General features: G+C 37.9%; 1 protein-coding gene across 1 annotated transcript in view; it reads left to right on the top strand.

Annotated features, from left to right (window-relative positions):
• Positions 1-20,449, top strand: part of IRAG2 (inositol 1,4,5-triphosphate receptor associated 2) — a 94,304-nt gene that overhangs the window by 18,839 nt on the left and 55,016 nt on the right. The window contains exons 8-16 of the mRNA XM_030830554.3: positions 516-566; positions 2,683-2,760; positions 4,975-5,031; positions 6,307-6,366; positions 6,469-6,533; positions 7,745-7,844; positions 9,781-9,915; positions 10,668-10,778; positions 11,789-11,952. Of these exons, the coding sequence (XP_030686414.2) occupies positions 516-566; positions 2,683-2,760; positions 4,975-5,031; positions 6,307-6,366; positions 6,469-6,533; positions 7,745-7,844; positions 9,781-9,915; positions 10,668-10,778; positions 11,789-11,952 (821 nt within the window). The remainder of the gene's footprint in view (positions 1-515; positions 567-2,682; positions 2,761-4,974; positions 5,032-6,306; positions 6,367-6,468; positions 6,534-7,744; positions 7,845-9,780; positions 9,916-10,667; positions 10,779-11,788; positions 11,953-20,449) is intronic.

Here is a 20,449-nt window from a genome sequence, read left to right as displayed (position 1 = left end):
AAGATTTACTGTTAACATTTTGGTGTATATCCTGTCCTGGAATATGTTTTCTTCTGATGGTTCTGAATTTAGGGCTCCTAATTATAAAATGATTTTTGATGTTCCTATGTTCTGGTAATGTTGAATCTGAGAATATCCACAGCTTCAAATAGAAAGCTAGTACTCTTTGATTTCAAGGTGCTGTTTAAATAGATGAGTTCACACTATCTGTCATAAGCAGATGGCGGTAAAGTAGCAGGGAAAAATACCACTCTGTTTTCTTTTGTTTTTCGTCCTTCCTTTCCTGTCATAGTTAGATTGAGTCAAGAAGAGTGACTTTTCACTGATCCCAAGAAACTGAAGCCAAAGGCTTAACCCCATATTGAGAATATTTTAGGCTAGGATTATTTGTGATATGTCAATGCCATATTTAAGGTTGATAAAAAGAAAAAATGTTGATAGCCCTGGAAGTAAATATTTGGTATTTTCATAAACTTCTCAAATACTTTTAAATTATTTTTCTCTTAATAAATCAGGAGGCAGAAAACCGGGCTCTGATTCTTAAGATTCGGATTCTCCAAGAAGAGGTATGTTGAAATTGTGAAAAGGGCACAGATGAGCATATGGAAATCATGCAATCATGGGTGCTGACCCTGGGTTAAATATAAATCATGTGAATTTCAGGCTCCTGTGGACCAAATACCAGGTTGCTTTGTCAAATGATAAGTGAGGAAGAGTAGACAGGGTTTTCCTGTCTGGACAGGAAGTATGTTATACCTTTGTAATCATCCATGGTAGAAATGGGATGTAAGAAATTCAGAGTTAAGATGAAATGAAATGAACTCATCTAAAAAATATACAAATCAAGAAGGAAAGTATAGACATTATCTAATAATTTTCTATTATTATTCCATGAAACTAGATGGAAAAGGTCTTTGAGTCTAAGACCCAGATCTTAAATTCACTGACAGTCTAACCTTGGAAAAGCCATTTATCTTTTGAGGGATTAATAATACCTATTCCCTACAGTTATTTTAAAGATTAAGATAATGCATGTGAAGCCATTTGGTTAACCATAATATACCTCATATATATTAGGAAATACTAGTAGAATCGCTAAAAAAAAGAAACCTTCTATGCAATATATATTTTTAAGCAACAGAATTAAAACATTGAAAGAACAGGTAGCAAAGCTACCAGAAAGTTACTATTTTGGAGGAAAATTCTCTGTAGGTACATTTTGAAAGTTAATCATTATGTATGGTTTTTTGTTTGGGTTTTATATAAGTTTATTAGATGTATTTATTAAGCTGTGGTGAACAGTCTGATGAGTTTTCCAATTTATGGCCCAAGTGGACATTAAAAAAATTCATAGTAGATAGGAAAGGAACAACTAAAGATTGGAAAGAAATCCTGCGTTAGATTCAGACATGTTACGGCTACAAGACCAGGTTTCCATGAAACTAATGCTTTACAGTTAAGCTCCCAATGTAAGATATTTTTGTCCTCATATTTCAGATGATTGACTAGCATCAAAGAATTGTACTATACCAATTTAGAATTGAGATAGAAGGAAGGAGACTTAGAACCCTTCATCATGAGATAGCATTACAATTATTGATTTACATTAGAAAAGGCTTATAGATGTCACTAAGAATCCTTTAGGAAGTAAAAGTCAGATGCAATGTGAAGAGTAATGGCACAATGGTTCGGGTAATTATTCACTTACATTTATTCGTTTGTTTATTATACACACATTCATCGGGAGATAGACTCTATTCTAGGTGTTAAGGATACAGACTTAAACAAAATAGCCCATGTGAAACTAGCATGTTAGATGGTGATTAGTGCCACAGAGAAAAGCAGAGCAGAAAACAGAGTTGAGGGGAGTGCAATTTAAACTAGGGTGGTTAGGAAAAGTAGAACTGTGAAGTGAATTATTTGGTTAAAAAACTAGGAGGTTCGGGCTTCCCTGGTGGCGCAGTGGTTGAGAGTCTGCCTGCCGATGCAGGGGACACGGGTTCGTGCCCCGGTCCGGGAAGATCCCACATGCCGCGGAGCGGCTGGGCCCGTGAGCCATGGCCGCTGAGCCTGTGCGTCCGGAGCCTGTGCTCCGCAATGAGAGAGGCCACAGCAGTGAGAGGCCCGCGTACCGCAAAAGAAAAAAGAAAATACTAAGAAGTAGGGGAGAGCCAAGGGAATTGGAGGGGTGTGGAAGAGAGAGATTGTAACGATTGACCATGGGAGAATTTAAGCTGAGTCAAGAGGGAATGGAGCTCACGGGAAGGTGGAAGGATAATGAGAACGTAGTAGGATCAATGGATTGTAGGCTCCAGTGGGGATTGAAGGTTTGCTGATGCACAAAGAAGTAACCTGGAAAGACAAGAAATGGTGGTTGAAGAGTGAGATGTTGCAATTTAGATAATGGAGGGATCCCAGTTGCTGGTAATGACAACTTTGAAGGTGTGACTAGGGAGTGAGTGCTCGAGGTGAAATGGAAAATAAGAAGGGATTGCTGGGAGTATTCCTGGATGATCACGTTAAAAGGATTGTGTTATTTTTGGACAAAGTCTAAAGTTTTGTCCCTTAATTTAAAACGGATTACAATGTCAATGATGAAAATACTACTTCCTAAAAAACACTTTGTGATTTCCTTTTATTTTTTTGGTCTGAATCTAAGAATACTATCTTATTTTACATTAGAATGCTAAGAACAGTATGGATATATATAAATTGGAAAAGAAGATTGAGGAATTGTCTAAAACTGAGAAACACCATCAAGTAAGCACTTCTCAAATACTGGTAAAATATTTTCCTTCATCAAACTAGTATTACTTTTTGAAGGTGTCTATGACTCATTGACGCAATAACCTTTCATTATCAATTTTGAAATTTGTACCGCTCTAGATATCTGAGTTATATAAAAGGCAGTTTCTGTTTTCTCAAGGTAGCAGCTTTACTGATATATAATACACATGCCATTAAATTCACCCACTTAAAGTATATGAGTCAGTGGTTTTTAGTATATTCAGAATTATGCAACCATCACCAAAACCAATTTTAAAATACTTTTATCATCCAAAAAGAAATCCCTTTAGCAGTCACTTGCCATTCCTCCCCAACCCCAGACAGCCACTAGTCTGCTTTCTATCTCCATGGATTTACCGATTCTGGACATTTCATATAAATGGAGTCGTATACATTAGATGGTCTTTTGTGATTGGCTTCTTTCACTGAACATAATGTTTTCAAAGTTCACTCATGGAGGAGCATATATCATGACTTCATTTCCTTTTATAGCTGAATAATATTCCACTTTATGGAAATAGCACATTTTGTTTATCCATTCATCAGTTGCTGGACATTTGGGCTGTTCCTACTTTTTTACTATTATGAGTAATGCTGCTATGAATAGTTATGCACAAGTTTTTGTGTGGACATATATTTTAATTTCTCTTGAGTATATACCTAGGAGTGGAATTACTGTATCATATGATAACTCTATGTTTAACATTTTGAGGAACTGCCAGACTTTTCCCAAAATGACTGCGCTATTTTACATTTCCACCAGCTGTGTTTGAGGGTTCAAATTTCTCCACATCCTTGCCACCCCTTATTATTATTTATACTTGTTATTATAGTGACAATTTCTAATTTAACAGTATCTGATTTTGCAAATCCCTGAGTTAGGGAAGATTTCAGCTATTGTATCTTCTTAATGCAGAAAATGAGGAGAGATGGGGGAAAAAATCTATCTTGATTTTCTAATTCAATTCTATTGCCTTAAGGAATGATATCTTACAAAAATGATTTTTATCTATATTACATCTAGAAAGTCTATATTTTGTATATTTTTGTTTTATCTGCAATACATTATTATCAGGAAACAGAAGACAATTGTCATTAAATTCAAGAATTTGTGTCATGCTTATTCTCATCTCTAATGGTTTATTTGAACAATATTTTTTGTTGTAGTATGTGTTTGAAATGATGATGTCCTTAAATTTCATATCTATATGAGAAATTCTCAATTTTCTTAGCAGACACCCCAATTCCATGTGGGTATGTACATATACATATATTATAGCAGTTATAATTTAGACATTAAAATTGATTTTATTCTAGGAATGACTGTTTTGGAAAACACAACTGTCATAAACTAGTGAAAAGAACCAGAAGACACGGATTCAAATCCTGTCTTCTCGACTTAAAAGCTTTGTAACCACAAGCAAGTAGTTAACTTCTCTAAATCTCAATTTTCTCATCTATTAAATGGGTACGATAGTTTCTACCTCATCCACAAGCTTGTTGGAAACTCAAATGAGATGATTATGTGAAGATACCTTTAGAACTATAAAGGGATATCAAATATATATGATTATGATGATGATGATTCTACTTCTGACTATGCTGATTATTTTTCCAGGTTTTCCATTCAATCAATATACATTTTAATCAATTACATTCTATTTAGAAGCCTACACCAACAAGCTTGCTTTTGGTTTGAATAAACTGATATATCCTTAATATTCACTTTGCTAAAAGAAATCTTGAACATTTTTAAACTATGTTTTTAAAAGAGGAAGAGCTTTCTATATGTCCATATGGACTCCGTGTCCTATCTAGATTTTTAATTTCATCAAAAAAATGAAGACTCTCTATGTCCTCTTATTATATGAAGTGTGAAATAGTGGGAAGAGCCCTTGGCTGGAGTTGGTGACTCAGATTCTAGTCTCCATTCTGTCACTTACTGGGTGTGACTCTGGGCAAGTCTCTGGGTAGTTCTGAGGTTCGATTTCCTTCCTGGTAGAGCAAGGGCAATGACCCTGACCTCAAGGGTTGTTGTGAGGCTAATGTGAATGTTCTTTATAAAGTGAAAAACACATGCACATTAAAGGTGCCAAAGAAACATGTCTCCCTGTTGCATGATTTTGTGGCACTGTCCTTTACCAAAGCAATGTCCCAATGGCCTTTCCTAAATGTGTTTCTTTTCAGATGCAGTTACACACATATGAGAACACTTTGCTTAATAAAGATGCAAGTTTGCAGAAGGTTGGTCCTGTCTCTTCACATGAGGGCCTGTGGGACTCACTAGCTCTCTCCAAGTCATAAAGAAAGGAGATGGTCATTTGTGTAACTTCACCCCTGTTAACATATCTGATTCTAATATTCTGTCACAAGACATTTCTTTATTTGTAAGAACAAAAATATTCTTCTGAGTGAAGAATACTGACTTCTCCATCTGGGATGTTTTAACGTATCCTCTGTAAATTCTGGTGATGTTCATCCCTTTATTCAACAAATACTAGTGTGCCAATTTGCCAGTCATTGGCTAGGTAGTGGTGATGCAATTTTAATTCATAACAACACAAATGAGTGTGCAGTCAGTCATTTTAGGGAAAAAGAAGAATATATCCTCAGTTATTTTCTACCTAGTTTGATTGATTTGATAGATAGATATTATTCTATTTATCTTTGTGTCCTGTGATTATAGCCTATCTGGTAACAAAGTTTGCCGGTTACCAAGATGCTGGTTATGGTGGCTTTAAAAGACCCAGGAAGGATACACACTAAGTTAATAAACTTCCACGTTCCAAGACAGGAGAGTGAAGAAAGAGCAGTACTTCACTTCTTTTCCTTCCCCTGCAGTTTATGAGGTTTCAAAGGAGCCATTCACGGCTTGTGGACATTGACCAAGATACTGAATATTGTACCAACTGTATCACCTCATCGTGGGTGTTCTCACTCCCCATGTAGTGCCATGGGGTAGTGGTGGTTGCTCACTTCCTCTGTAACTCTGGTCTTTCCACCATTTTGCACTCCTGCCCAGCACTCATAACGCACTTCTCATGCTCCAGGCACCATGCTAGTCGTGGGATAGTACTATAGGTCAGACACTGACTGTACCCTCTGGTCTTGCAGTACGAAACTATGGTTTTAACAGAGATATGGTTTGAACTGGATAAAATTGGATGCCTTAATAATTCATTAGTCATTCTGCAGGTAAAAAACTGCTTTTTTTCTTAAATGTACCATAGTAATATAATTCTGACTTGGACTTAAGAATTACCTTGCAGGGTATGATTCCACTGGACGGGCAAAGACAGAACGTAATTAACACCAGTCAGATACAGCTGCCTTGCTGTCCCATTCTTTTCTGCTTAGTTTTAATCACAAACACAGACTAGTTCAGTTTTCCAATAATGAGATTAGTAGAAAGTCTCATCATCTTTGGGCATTTACAATTCTTCAGATTGATAGTCTAGTAAATACAATTTAGTGGACTCATACATTTATTTGCTATTAATTCTCTCTCCTACTTTTCAGAAGGATTTAAGTATAGAAGAACTTAAGTCAACCATCATAGAATATGAAAACGTTATAGAGGTATACCATAATGATCTCACAACTTGCAAGGTGGGGTTATTAAACGTAAATGTGAATGTCCCACTAGAGTAACACGTGCGGCCTAATGTATGTGATTTCCAGAACTTACGAGGGGAGAAAAACAAACTGGCTCATGAGTTACAGCACTTGCAACAGGAACTCATCGTGTAAGTACAGAGCACCCCTTCACCAGCCTTCTGTCCTGTGCCCCCGCCCTACATTCTTCACCTACCGAGCTATGTGCAGTTCTTTGAATGTGCCACGTTCTTTTCTTCTGTACCTTTGTAAGTGATATTTTCTCTGCTTTTCTCCTAAGAGGACGAATTCCTTCACAAGTTTTCCATTACCCTGCCTTACCCTTCCTTGCTTTTCTGATACCTTTAGATTAAGTAATCCTTCTGAGTTCATGCATGGCACGTTATTCTTACTTCTTTCCTAGCACCCACTACCTTATATTATGATCGTTTGTTTCTGATTTTGTGTCACGTGCTAGTCCAGGAGTCCATAGGTAACAAAAATGAGTACAGTCAGTGGGGTAAGTGCACATACTTACATTAGGGAAGTGACGATGAGGAAAGTGCGTTATCCAGGTAAAGATGGGGGGTTACTCTGTTTAGCTCCAGATAATTGTTACATCAAGAATATATGGACCCAGTGTGGCCACATGTTCCCATTTTTTAAAGAAAAGCCAGAAATCTAGATTTTTAGTGAAAATTTTAACAATTTTAACTATTGGCTCCAATTCTTAAGAAAAAGAAAATATAGCTTACCTGTTTGCAACCACCTGGAGTCACTAGTGTGTGCAGCTCCTGGAGGGCAGGGACTACCTCTTTCTATTTATTTATTTATTTATGTATTCATTCATTCATTCATTCATTTATTTATGGCTGTGTTGGGTCTTCATTGCTGCACGCAGGCTTTCTCTAGCTGCAGTGAGCAGGGGCTACTCTTTGTTGCCGTGCATGGGCTTCTCACTGCGGTGGCTTCTCTTGTTGCGGAGCACGGGCTCTAGGTGCACAGGCTTCAGTAGTTGTGACACGTGGGCTCAGTAGTTGTGGCTTGCAGGCTCTAGAACGCAGGCTCAGTAGTTGTGGTGCACGGACTTAGTTGCTCTGCGCATGTGGGATCTTCCCAGACCAGGGCTCTAACCCATGTCCCCTGCATTGGCAGGCGGATTCTTAACCACTGTGCCACCAGGGAAGTCCCAGGGACTACCTCTTATTCCCCTCTGTATTCTCAGGTACCTTATACAATCCTTGGCACACATGGGTGCTCACTGATTGTTTGGTGATAAATAAACCTTATTGTGGTGACTTAAAACATAATGTTGGAGGCGTACCTAACCAGACGACTACGTTTTTTCCTTTTTTTCCCCAAGGAATGGAATCCAGTTGAATGTCAGTGGAGAGCATAAGACTGTCAACTCTGAAGGAGAAAAATCTCTACATTGTGAACTCTTTCTTGCTCAGTCTGCAGAGGTAGGTGATTATCATCAAATGGAAGGCTTTAAAAAATAATCACCACGTGGGATAGCTTGCTATTAAGTGAAGTTCTGTAGCTTGCTGCAAAGCACTCATGACATTTTGAGGGAATCTGTTGATAGTTTATAGAACCTAAGTCTAAAGTCTCTTAGCCTGGAAGAACAGATCTTTTTCAAGTTATGGCTGAAAACTATAGTGAGACTCCAGCATGGGGTTGTGGAAATGTGTGTTCAGTGAATCTGGACTTGAGAAATCTTTATATTCTTTATATTTTTCAGGACAAACTACCTGCAGTGATCCCCAGCCTGGGGTCTGAAAGATAGCGGTAGAGATCCATGAACTATTTTTAGTATTTCTCCAAACCCCCAAAGTAAATGTATCTACCAAAAATAAAGATGCTCAGAAACAAGATGAAATTTCTTTGCTTTAAGATGTAATTGTACCAACACAAATTAATGACACTGATTATTATGTTCTGAACATAAATTAGCATTTTTATATGTTTTGGGTTAATTTTAAAATGGCAAAATGAATTATTGCTTTAAAATCTCCAGTTTGGAACTACCCTGGTGGCGCAGTAGTTGGGAGTCCACCTGCCGATGCAGGGGACACGGGTTCGTGCCCCGGTCCGGGAGGATCCCACATGCCGCGGAGCGGCTGGGCCCGTGAGCCATGGCCGCTGAGCTTGCGCGTCTGGAGCCTGTGCTCCGCAACAAGAGAGGCCACAGCGGTGAGAGGCCCGCGTAACGCAAAAAAAAAAAAAGAAAAAGAAAATCTCCAGTTTGTTCGTAGACCCATTTCTTTACACTAGGAGAGGGAACAGTCGAAAGCTTTCTTGTGGATGAAATGTTGGGACCCACCTCCCTACTATATTTTTACTCCTTTGTACTTTCCAGTTTTGTGCTTGTTATGTTAGGAAATGTTTTATTAACAAATTGCTTTGTTTCGCTACTTTGATGGTCTTTCCATGTTGGGTAGATGATGGATATGCCCAGAATGTCCTCCTGTTGACAGCTGTGATATGACCTTGAAAGGAGAGAATGTCCTTGGGGCAAATGCTGTTTGAATTTCTCCTGCCAAGGATGCAGAGCAACATATGCTGCCTTCACCTAAGGCCGTCTCAGGCAGCCTCGAACATTCTGCTGAGGGCTGTGCTTTCCTGACATTCTGTTTCAGATGCTCATCATTTTTACTGTGTTTTTGATACCAAGCCAAACTGCCAGACTGAATGAAGTGATGGCAAATCTGCCACGGCAATGTGTTTTTATCCCCGGTCCTCCGAGATAATAATGGTGCCAAGATGCCATCCTGTAAAGCTTTAGAGTTCTGAACAGGGGTTAAACAGCTGGCAATGTTTTGGCTCTGAAGTTTATCCCACTAATGGATTAGGAAGTCTGCCTTCTAATTGGAATCTGGAATAAGAGCCCTGTGACCTTCTTCCAACAGATAGCAAGAAGAAAGTTAACTTTGTTGTCATATATCTAAAATATGACAGGACATAGAGGCTTTGAGAGAAAGAAATTTGCTTTGTGAAATATCATCTGAGAGTATCTTCTATGAGTGGAGGACAGACAAAAGAAACCAGTCTGTTTTCAATGGGATTTACTGCATGCCCCCCAGCAGTTATTTTTTTCTGTGAATTTCTTTCCCTTCCCCTCTTTTCATAAAATTAGAGCCACAAAATATCACCTACATGTAAATGTTATCTATTGGATACCTGAATTTTCCTTAAGAATGAGTAAATATTAAGTTAAAGCCATCTAAGAGAGAAAATGAAAACAATTTTGGGGGGATATTAGGAGGATTTCATGAGACTATTTAGAACTATTTGATGGGGATAATTACATCGACCCATGGGCATCATTTTCATAAAATAAAAATAATGTTCTTTATTAAGATGACAGAGTTGTGGACATTTTGGTAATTGTTTCAGAACAATGAAACCAAGTGGCAGTGCAATTTAATCAGCTTGTCATCTCTGGACACAATGATGGACCAAGAAATGCTGCTGTTACTGAGAGAACTTGAACAAAAGGGAGTGGAGTTCACAGCTATGCTTCAGAAGCTGGTATTGTATAACATCTGCATATTGTGCTGTTTCACTGGCCAGGAACGTCTGCAGATAATTGACCTACAGTCTGTTTGCTGAGCACAAGCATATCTGTGTGTTGGGACCCAGATTTATCTTACTATGAAATGAGCAGATTTTTCTCAAACCTTCCTGATGTGGATCTTCTAGTTCTGGGTCAATCAGGACTAACGAGTTGACCATTAGATATGGATTGCTTAAGCTTGTTTTTCCTACAGGTTAATCTTTGGTATCAAAGGGCTGAAGATGCAGTATCTGTTGAACAGTTTCCTTCTGGCTAATGGCTAGTACCTCTTTCTCCATTTAGATTTTTGACTGGAAACTCTAGATGGTCAGAAAAGACAGAGAACAACATTTTCATGTTGGTATTTCCAGTCCCTTTCACAGTAGCTAGCATATTCTAGGTAGTATTTAGTTTGATGAATGAAAAAAATCCATGAAAATGCTTGTTTCCTTCTATTTGAGAGGAGAATGAAAATGGGTAGGTTTTATTCTGGAAAACAGTTCTATCCAATATATTCAGCATGTATGGGGCACCTGATGAGAGTTAGCGTCTACACGTGGCAACATCCTGGGATAAAGGAAAGCCACTGGGTGGCCTTAGATGACAAGAAACTCTCTGGTGGCTTCCTAAATTACCTGTACAAAACCTTGTCTAAATTACTTCTTCTTATATAATTGCATATGGCTTTCACTGAATTCCTGGTTGAAGATGTGGAACTCTTTTTCAGCATGAAGATGTTCCTGAAGTTGAAACACTCATTGATCGTTCTCTACAGTGCGTAACTAGGGCAACTAATCCAGAAATTACTGTGAAAGAAAAGTGGGAGAACAAGCTTACTGTAAGTGTTCTATAGTTTGTGATTTTCCTGGTTTTTCTTCTACTTTCTTAGCCCAGGTAACGCTTATTATACACAGTATCATTTCTAAGACTTTACTGTAGTGTCTGCCATCTCATTCTGGCGATGTGTGTGGAGTGTGCATATATGGGTGACAGAGTGTGATGGTTAAGGTAAGTGTGTGTGAGTGTGGGGGTGACAAATGAAAGAGACGGTGAGTGTGAGGATATGGGATATGCCTTGGAGAGACAAAGAGTAAATAAGCTGATTTAATTAAAAGTGTGTTTTATTTGAATCCTTGCGAGGACTGGCTGGTGTAAGCTTGAATTTTTCCTATCAAAATTCTCTAACTTTGATAGAATGATAATTGTGCAAAAGAATCTTATTCCTGAGACTCTGACAGTTTTATTATACCAGAAATTAGCAGAGTGTCAAAAATGGAAACTTCTGAGGTAGCTAGTCCCAGTTTTGTTAGAAAGAAAGCATATAAAAAGAAATCTCTTTAATTTATCCATCACTTATTATCTCTGCTTCTTGACTGCCAGACGACTTCCTAACATCTCTCAGCCCCCTGAGTTAAGCTAAAGCATGAAGTAAACTCTGGAATATTAATTTCAGCCCTTGCCAAACTTACCTTTTTAAAAAGGTTTTTAATATGTGTTTGAATATGGTAATCAACAAATACTGATTTTATTGCATTTCCTAGTCCCATTATATTCTAAAGCAATTGTGATTATTGATGACATGGTCACGTATCTTAAGAAAAAGAAAGCAAAGCTCAATTTTAGGCACACTATGGGTACCTAATATGTACTTGTTAAATTGAGATGATCAACCCACAGGATAATCAATCTGTAGGCAACTGCGAATTGCTATCTGTTCAATGAGAATTTTAGCGTCCAGTAACCGTGAATGCTGTTGAGGTGGGAATGGCCACAGCATGTTATATTGCCTCTTATTTCTTTATATTTAACATTGGAACAGTGGAGTTTGTTTTGTGACTCTTCTTATAGGAATTCAAATATATCAAGGAAGAGAAGCTAAACCTTTGTATATTAATGCTGAACAGCTTGAGAAACCACAAAGAATCCCTTGATAAAGAGTTTGCCGAATTGAGAGAGATTCTGAAGAGATTCAGGCTGGAATATTTTTATTTCAGAAAAGAATTTCTTCCCAGGTGATGATCCCTTATATATAAGAAACCCATGCTTTATATATATAACATGTTTGTAATTGTGCCGTGGCATTCAGTTTACTTTTTTCAAGTTGTATACCTTGATTTCAGATGACACTTTTTCAGGGAAGACATTTCATCTGACAATTTTGGATTGTGAAAGAGTATGAAATTGACTCATATATTCAAAATTGCAAGTCGTAAACTTGAAATCTATGGAAATCCATATACTGAGTTATTTTTCCCTAGAGAAGGAGTTTGGAATCAGACTATAGAATTCTTTTAACCAGAAGGGACCTTAGAGATTATTTAGTAAAACCTCATAATTTTACAGAGGACTGGGGCAAAAGGATGTAAAGTGAATTGATCAAGACCTGAGAGTTATTAATGGAAAATCTATGAATAGCTCTGTTAATGGAAGGACTTGATGCTGGGACTGTTGACTCCTATCCCATTGGGCTTTATGTTCCATCTCAGGGTACAATGCATTACATTGGGCCCTAGTCAATTAAATTTCAAGTGAAAGAAGTCATAGGGAATAGAAGACTCTAAATATAAAGTGACTTAAAATCTTATCCTTCCTCTCACCTTAATTCTTTTTTTTTAAAGTACCTGTGTTTTATGTATGTGTGTATGTGTGTATGTATGTATGTATTTATGGCTGCACTGCACGGCTTGTGGAATCTTAGTTCCCCGACCAGGGATTGAACCCTCGCCCTCAGTGAAAGCACGGAGTCTTAACCACTGGACTGCCAGGGAATTCCCCTTAATTATTATGTTTTCTGGGGAAAACTCTCGAAATTTGTACACTGTGTAAACCACATACTAAACAAGGACAGGGGTTAGATCTTTTGTTAACCACTATTTATATAGCTGCTAATGCCTTACTTAGCATTCCCTTAAGAAATGCTTTTTGACTGACTGAATGAATGAATATGGGTGTATTTTTCATTTAAATAAAGTAAAAGAAAAAAATGTACTTAGAGACCAAGATTGCTGAAAGAAAATAGCAAGAAGAAACTATTTTATTCCCCCCAAATAAGGAAACTAGGTATCAGAGAGAGTTTAATACCAGAAGGAACTCTCAGGAAGATGATCTTCTGCTTTCCCTAAGAAACCTGGAGGGCTTCCCTGGTGGCGCAGTGGTTGAGAGTCCACCTGCCGATGCAGGGGACACGGGTTCGTGCCCCGGCCTGGGAAGATCCCACATGCCTCGGAGTGGCTGGGCCCGTGAGCCGTGGCCGCTGAGCCTGTGCTCCACAATGGGAGAGGCCACAACGTTGAGAGGCCCGCGTACCGCAAAAAAAAAAAAAAAAAAAGAAACCGGGAGCCCAGACTTCCCCATAGTGGTAAAGGACGAATGGGTTAAGTAGATATGCAGCTTCCTTACACAGATACCATCTCCACAAAAGGGAGCATTGAAATTCTTCCGTTTAGCAGCAAAGAACTATTTGGAGAGAGGCCTGCACTGGAGTCATCTAGGAGTAAGTGAATCTTCTTTACTATCCTATTAGACACACAAACGGCCCAGTTAAATAATAATAGGTACGATTTATTGAGAGCTCATTGTGTTGCATGCATGTAGTGCTAAGAATTTGACACACATTTGTCTCCAGGGAGGTTACCCTGGTGGGGTTAAGTGCGAGCTGGGATCAGGCCTAGATATGGTCTACTTCAAAACCTATATTCTTTCAACTATTAATCCCCCACCTTCTACTTGTTAAAATCGAATGTAATATTTATTAATAATACTCTAGGAACTTAGCATTGGGCAAAATAATACTCATGAGTGGAAGGATGGCTTAGCCCCTGCCTTCTAAACATAATTTAAAGGACACAAAGCCACATAGAGGCTACACACGAAATGATTTGCCTATAGGTATTAACTGTGAATAAGAACATGAGTGAAGTATTTTGTGGTGGTGAGAGGGAATTCTATGTTTAGATGAAGTAGGAAATACTTATTAAAATTAAACTTTCAGGAGTTAGCTGTTTGCTGAGGAGAAAGCTTCCATTTTGGTGCAAGAGAAACAGACTCCAGTGCTGAGGAATGGAAAGAATTGAGTGAGGCAACGAGAGGCAGTGAAAGAAAAAAAAAAAAGGCTTTTGGAGGGCTCGGTGAGAAAAACATGTCATCATTTGTACATGCTTTTGTACATCCAAGTGCCGCCTCTTTGCCAGACTTGTTTTCCCTCTAAATGCTAGGGAATTATAGAAAACAGGACAGAAATCTCTACCTCCATGAAACTAACATCTATCAAGGGACACAGATAATGAATGAACATATAATTATATAATATAATCCCAGGGAGTCGTAAGTGATATGAAGAAAATTAAAGCAGGATAAGAAGACCAAGAATGACCAGGACCTAATTTTAGAAAGAATGGTCAGGAAGGGCCTGTCTGAGGGGTGATAAATTGAGTAGATAAATGAAGTGAGAGAGTGAGCTATGTGATGATCTGGGGAGTGTTCTAGGCAGAGGAAATAGCTAGTGCACAGGCCCTGGGGTTGTAACGAGCTTGGTATGTTTGTGGAGCAGCAGGAGGCCGGCATGACAGGGATGGGATGAGTGCTGGGCAGTGGTAGGAGATGAGGTCAGAAAGATAGGCAGGGGTCAGGTCCACAGCCTTGCAGTTCATGTTTAGGAATTGAGGTTTTATTCTGAGTAGATGGGAAGCAATTGGAGGATTACAAGCAGGGAAGTAATATAACTTGTGTTTTGAAAAATCATTCTGGCTGCCATGTAGAGAATTGCCTATAGAGGGCAAGAGTGAAAGCAGTGAGACGAGTGAGAAGAGGTATTTTTCAATAACAGATCACCAATTAGAGATCCTGAAATCAATTTACTGGATTATGACCCACTTAAAAAAATAAATATAAAAATATCAGAATACATTGTATATAGTAAGTGTAAGTAATATATCATAAAAGTTTTGTTTCAGCTAGGGGTGTGTGTGTGTGTGTGTGTGTGTGTGTGTGTGTGTGTGTGTGTGCGCGTGCGTGCGCGCTTAGTTAAAATATAAAATATTTACTGAGTCATGGTCAAGAAAGCCCCTGAGATAAGTGCTACTGTAGTAGTCCAGGTGAGGAGTATAATGTGAGCCAGGGTGATAGTTATGAAGGTGATATGAAATGGTTGGATTCAAACTATATTTTGAGGATAGATCAGATCTGACTTACTAGTGAATTAGATGTGGGAATACAAGAAAGAGAATCATCCTTGACTTAGGTGGTTTTGGCCTGAAAACTAGGTAAATGGGGTGCTAGATGGCAAAGTCTGGGGGAGACTCAGACGTGGCAGGAGTAAAAAAATCAAGATTTAGCATTAGGACATGTTAGCAAGGAGAGTTGTTGAATTTAAACACACACGCACACCCAAAGCTAAAGCTACTATGCCTCTCAACATGATAATGAAAATCTCTATAGAAGAAAAATCTTTGAAGTTTCAACATTTGTTGAATATCTTTAATGAATGGTACTATCTAATTTTTTAAAGCTTTTTCTAAGGCTGCTGTGCTTCATAAAGTAAATAAATGTTATTGTCTTATAGGTACAAATACATATAAGTGATTAAAAGCTTTAGTATCATTAAATATGGGTTTCTGTTGGGCCTTACAGTCCTTTGGCTTCCCCTTGAAAGATAATGGACACTCCTGATAGCTTAGACTATTCCTGGAAAAGATAAAAGTAGATAAAATTGATGTCTTAAAAAACAGAGGAGGTGATGTCAGCAAGAAGGTGGAATAGGAAGCACTGGACCCTCCTTCTCCCAATAGGTACACTGACTCAACAGTAATACATGAGCAAATTCCTTTTGTGAGAAACCCAGAAACTAATACTTAAGAGGCTCCTTCACCTTGGGTAACCATGATGGGTAACCAACCACATCAAAGATGGTAGGAAAATTCTAGATACCCTTGCACCATAATTCCTGCTCCTGGCACAGTGTTATATGATCATAAGGAACCCCCCCCAGCTCCTAGCTTTTTCCTGAATAGGGAAAGAGTTGGACTATTGTGCCCAACATTCCAACTTTGCTGAGGACTGCCCAAAATACCAACTTGTGTCTTACCTGTCTCAGAATGAAGACAGAACTGGGTGTACTATAGACATCTGGGGGACACTGAGAACAAAGACAATGGTTTGAATTGGCCCACAAGCACTCATCATAGTCCCTCTCCCTAGCTCAGAGCAGAGTAAGTGGATAAAAAATTCCAGATCACAGCTTCTCCCTAGGGAAGGAAAGAGTTGGATCACACATCCAACATTCCAGGTATTCTGGGCGGTTCCTAAGAGACTGGCTTCTGTCACACCCATCTTAGAGCGATGATGGGACCCTTATACCCTGGATGCCTAGGTTCCACTAAGAACAGAAATGGTGGGTTGAACCAACATAAAGATTTGAGAGGCTCCTAGAATCTCTGCTCAAAGTGACTGGTAAGGAATTTTTCCTGTATAAGTCCAGTCTGCTAATACTGGGAGAGGTGGATCTTTTTTCTGATGTGAAGATACCAATACAAAGAGTCAAGAAAAATGAAGACACAGGAAAATATGTCTCAAACAAAGGAACAAAATAAATCTCCAAAAACTGTACCTAATAAGACAGAGATAAATGATTTACCCCACAGAGAATTCAAAATAGCTGTCATAAAGTTGTTCAATGAGGTTGGGAGAACAATGCATGAACAAAGTGAGACTGTCAACAAAGAGACAAAAAGTACCAAACAGAAATCTTGGAGCAGAAGAATCCTGAAAATTTTACCAGAAGAGTTCAATAGCAGATGCAGAAGAAAAGATCAATGAACTTGAAGAGAGGTCATTGAAAATTATCCAGTCAGAGGAGTTAAAAAAAAAAGAGATTGAGAGAGAGAATGAAAAAGAGTGAAGAAAACTTAAGGGACTTAAGGGATATTATGATATCCCATATATGTATTTAAGGGATGTACTTAAGGGATATTATGATATCCCATATATGTATTATGGGAGTCCCAGAAGGAGAAGAGAGAAAGAAAGGGACAGAAAGGTTATTCAAAGAAATAATGGCTGAAAACTTACAAAATCTGGGGAAGGACACTAGACCCAGGAGGCCTAACAGATCTCAAATAAGATGAACCCAAAGAAATCCACACTGAGACACATTATAATCAAATTGTCAAAAGTCAAAGAGAGAATTTTGAAAGCAGCCAGCAAAGGGTTTTGCCAGTTACAGGGGAGATCTCATGACTATCAGTGGATTTCTCAGCAGAAACCTTGCAGGCCAGAAGGGAGTGGGATGATATATTTGAAGTGCTGAAAGTAAAGAACTATCAACCAAGAGCACCATACCCAGCAAAACTAACTGTCCCTCAAAAATGAAGGTGATATAAAGACTTTGCCTACAAACAAAAGCTGAGGGAGTTCATTACCACTAGGTCTGCCTTACAAGAAATGCTAAAAAGAGTTCTTCAAGTTGAAACAAAAGGACCATAAACAGCAATATGAGAGCATATTAAAGTATAAGGTTCACTGGTAAAGGTAGATATATAGGCAAACACAGTAAATCACTTTTAATTCTAGGATAAAAGTTTTAAAAAAGTATTATAAACAAAAGTATAAAAATTTGTTAATGGTATACTATATAAAAAGATATAAATTGTGACATCAAACATAAAATGGGGGGCAGAGAGGTAAAAGTGTAGGTTTATGGTATGTGATTGAAGTTAAGTTGTTATCAGCTTAAAATAGGTTACTATAACTGTAAGATGTTTTATGTATGTCCCATGGTAACCATAAAGAAAATACCTATAAAAGATACACAAAAGAAAAAGAAAGGAATCAAAACATATCAATATTAAAAAAATCAATGAAACACAAAGGAAGACAGGAAAAGAGGAACAAAAGAACTACAAGACAGAAAACAATTAACCAAATGGCAGTGGTAAGTCCCTCCCTATCAATAATTACTTTAAATGTAGATAGATCAAACTCCCAAAATAAAAGACATAGAGCAGATTGAATGGATTAAAAAACAAGACCCAACTGTATTCTGTCTATGAGACTCATTTTAAAAAAAAATTTTTATTTTATATTGGAGTATGGTTGATTTAAAATGTTGTGTTAGTTTCGTGTGTACAGCAAAGTGATTCAGTGATATATGTATAAACATATACATATATCCATTCTTTTTCAGATTCTTTTCCCATTTAGGTTATTACAGAATATTGAGTAGAGTTCCCTGTGCTATACAGTAGGTCTTTGTTGATTATCTATTTTGTATATAGTAGTATATATATGTTAATTCCAAACTCCTAATTTATGCCTTCCCGCCACCTTTCGCCTTTGGTAACCATAAGTTTGTTTTCGAAGTCTTTGAGTCTGTTGTTGTTTTGTAAATAAGTTCATTTGTGACATTTTTTAAGATTCCACATATAAGTGATATCATATGATATTTGTCTTTCTCTGTCTGACTTACTTCCCTTAGTATGATAATCTCTAGGTCCATCCATGTTGCTGCAAATGGCATTATTTCATTCATTTTAATGGCTGAGTAATATTCCATTGTATATGTATACCACATCTTCTTTATCCATTCATCTGTTGATGGACATTTAGGTTGCTTCCATGTCTTGGCTATTGTAAATAGTGTTGCAGTGAACACTGGGGGGCCTGTATCTTTTTGAATTATGGTTATCTCCAGATATATGCCCAGGAATGGGATTGTTGGTTGAAATGGTAGCTCTATTTTAGTTTTTTAAGGCATCTCCCTACTGTTCTAAGAGACTCAGTTTAGATTTAAGAACACATATTGGATGAAAGTGAAGGCGTGGTAAAAGGGATTATGTGCAAATGCTAATCAAAAGAGAACAGGGATGACTATACTTATGTCCAAAAAAATAGACTGTAAGTCAAAATCTGTCACAAGAGACAAAGAATATTATAAAACGATGAGTCAATTCACCAGGAAGATACAATTATAAATATAATTGCACCCAATATCAGAGCACCTAAATATATAAAGCAAACATTGGCCGAATTAAAGGAAGAAATAGATAGCAATATAATGTCATTGTAGGAGACTTCAATACCCCGCTTTCAATAATGGAAAGAACATTGAGACAGAAGATCAATAAGGAAGCAGCACACTTGAACAATACTATAGATACAATGGACCTAACAGACACATATAAAGGATTCCACCAAATAGCTACAGAATATATTGGGGCTTCCCGGTGGTGCAGTGGTTGAGAGTCCACCTGCCGATGCAGGTGACAAGGGTTAGTGCCCCGGTCCGGGAGGATCCCACATGCCGTGGAGCGGCTGGGCCTGTGAGCCATGGCCGCTGGGCCTGCGCGTCTGGAGCCTGTGCTCTGCAATGGGAGAGGCCACAACAGTGAGAGGCCCGCTGGGTAACTGAGATCTTGCAAGCTGCACAGCACAGCCAAAAAAAAGAAAAGAAGAAGAAGAAAGATCTCAAACAACCTAACTTTACACCTCAAGGAACTATAAAAAGAAAAGAAAAAACTAAGTCCAAAGTAAGCACAAGGAAGGAAATAATAAAGATCAGAGCAGAAATAAACAAAATAGATAATATAAAAACATTTTTAAAATATCAATGAAACTTGATTTGTTTGTTTTTGAAAAGATAAATGAAAATCTTTTGCTAGGCTAAGGAAAAGAGAAAACTCAAATGAGAAATGAAGGAAGAGACATTAAAATTGATGCCACCAGGGGGGAAATGGGACATAAGAGACTGCTGTGAACAATTATACAGCAATAAATTGGAAAACTTTGAAGAAATGGATAAATTCCTAGAAACGTACAACCTATCAAGACTGAACCAGGAAGAAACATAAAATCCGAACAGACTCATAACTAGTAAAGAGGTTGAAGCAGTGTTCAAAAAACTCCCAACCAGTAAAAAGCCAGGACCAGATGACTTTACTGGTGAATCACCAAACATTAAAAGAAAATTAATGTCAGCCCTTCTGAAACAGTTTCAAAAAATTGAAGATGAGGGATCATTTCCTGGTTCATTTTATGAGGGCAGCATTATTCTGACACCAAAACCAAAGACATTACAAGAAAACTATTCATCCTTGATGAATATAGATACAAAATCCTCAGCAAAATACTAGTAAACCATTTTAAACAGCCCATTAAAAAGTTGATACTCCGTGACCAAGTGAGATTTATCCCTGGGATGCAAGATGGTTCAACATATGAAAATCAGTTAATATGATACACAACATTAAAAAAATGTTGGATAAATAGCACATTATCATCTAAATTGATGCAGAAAAGCTTTTGATAAGATTCAACACCTTTCATGATAAAAATATTCAAAAAACTAGAAATAGAAGGAAACTACCTCAACATAATAAAGGTCGTATGTGAAAAGCCCACAGCTAACATCATACTCAATGATGAAAGACTGAAAGCTTTTGCTCTAAGATCAGAAACAGCTCAAGCATGTTCGCTCTCACCACTTCTATGCAACGTAGTACTGAAAGTACTAACCTG

This window comes from Globicephala melas, chromosome 10 (genome assembly GCF_963455315.2).
Source record: "Globicephala melas chromosome 10, mGloMel1.2, whole genome shotgun sequence".
In the NCBI taxonomy this organism is placed as follows: domain Eukaryota; kingdom Metazoa; phylum Chordata; class Mammalia; order Artiodactyla; family Delphinidae; genus Globicephala; species Globicephala melas.
The sequence above is the reverse complement of the archived record's forward strand: the minus strand, read 5'-3'. Positions and strand labels throughout refer to the sequence as shown.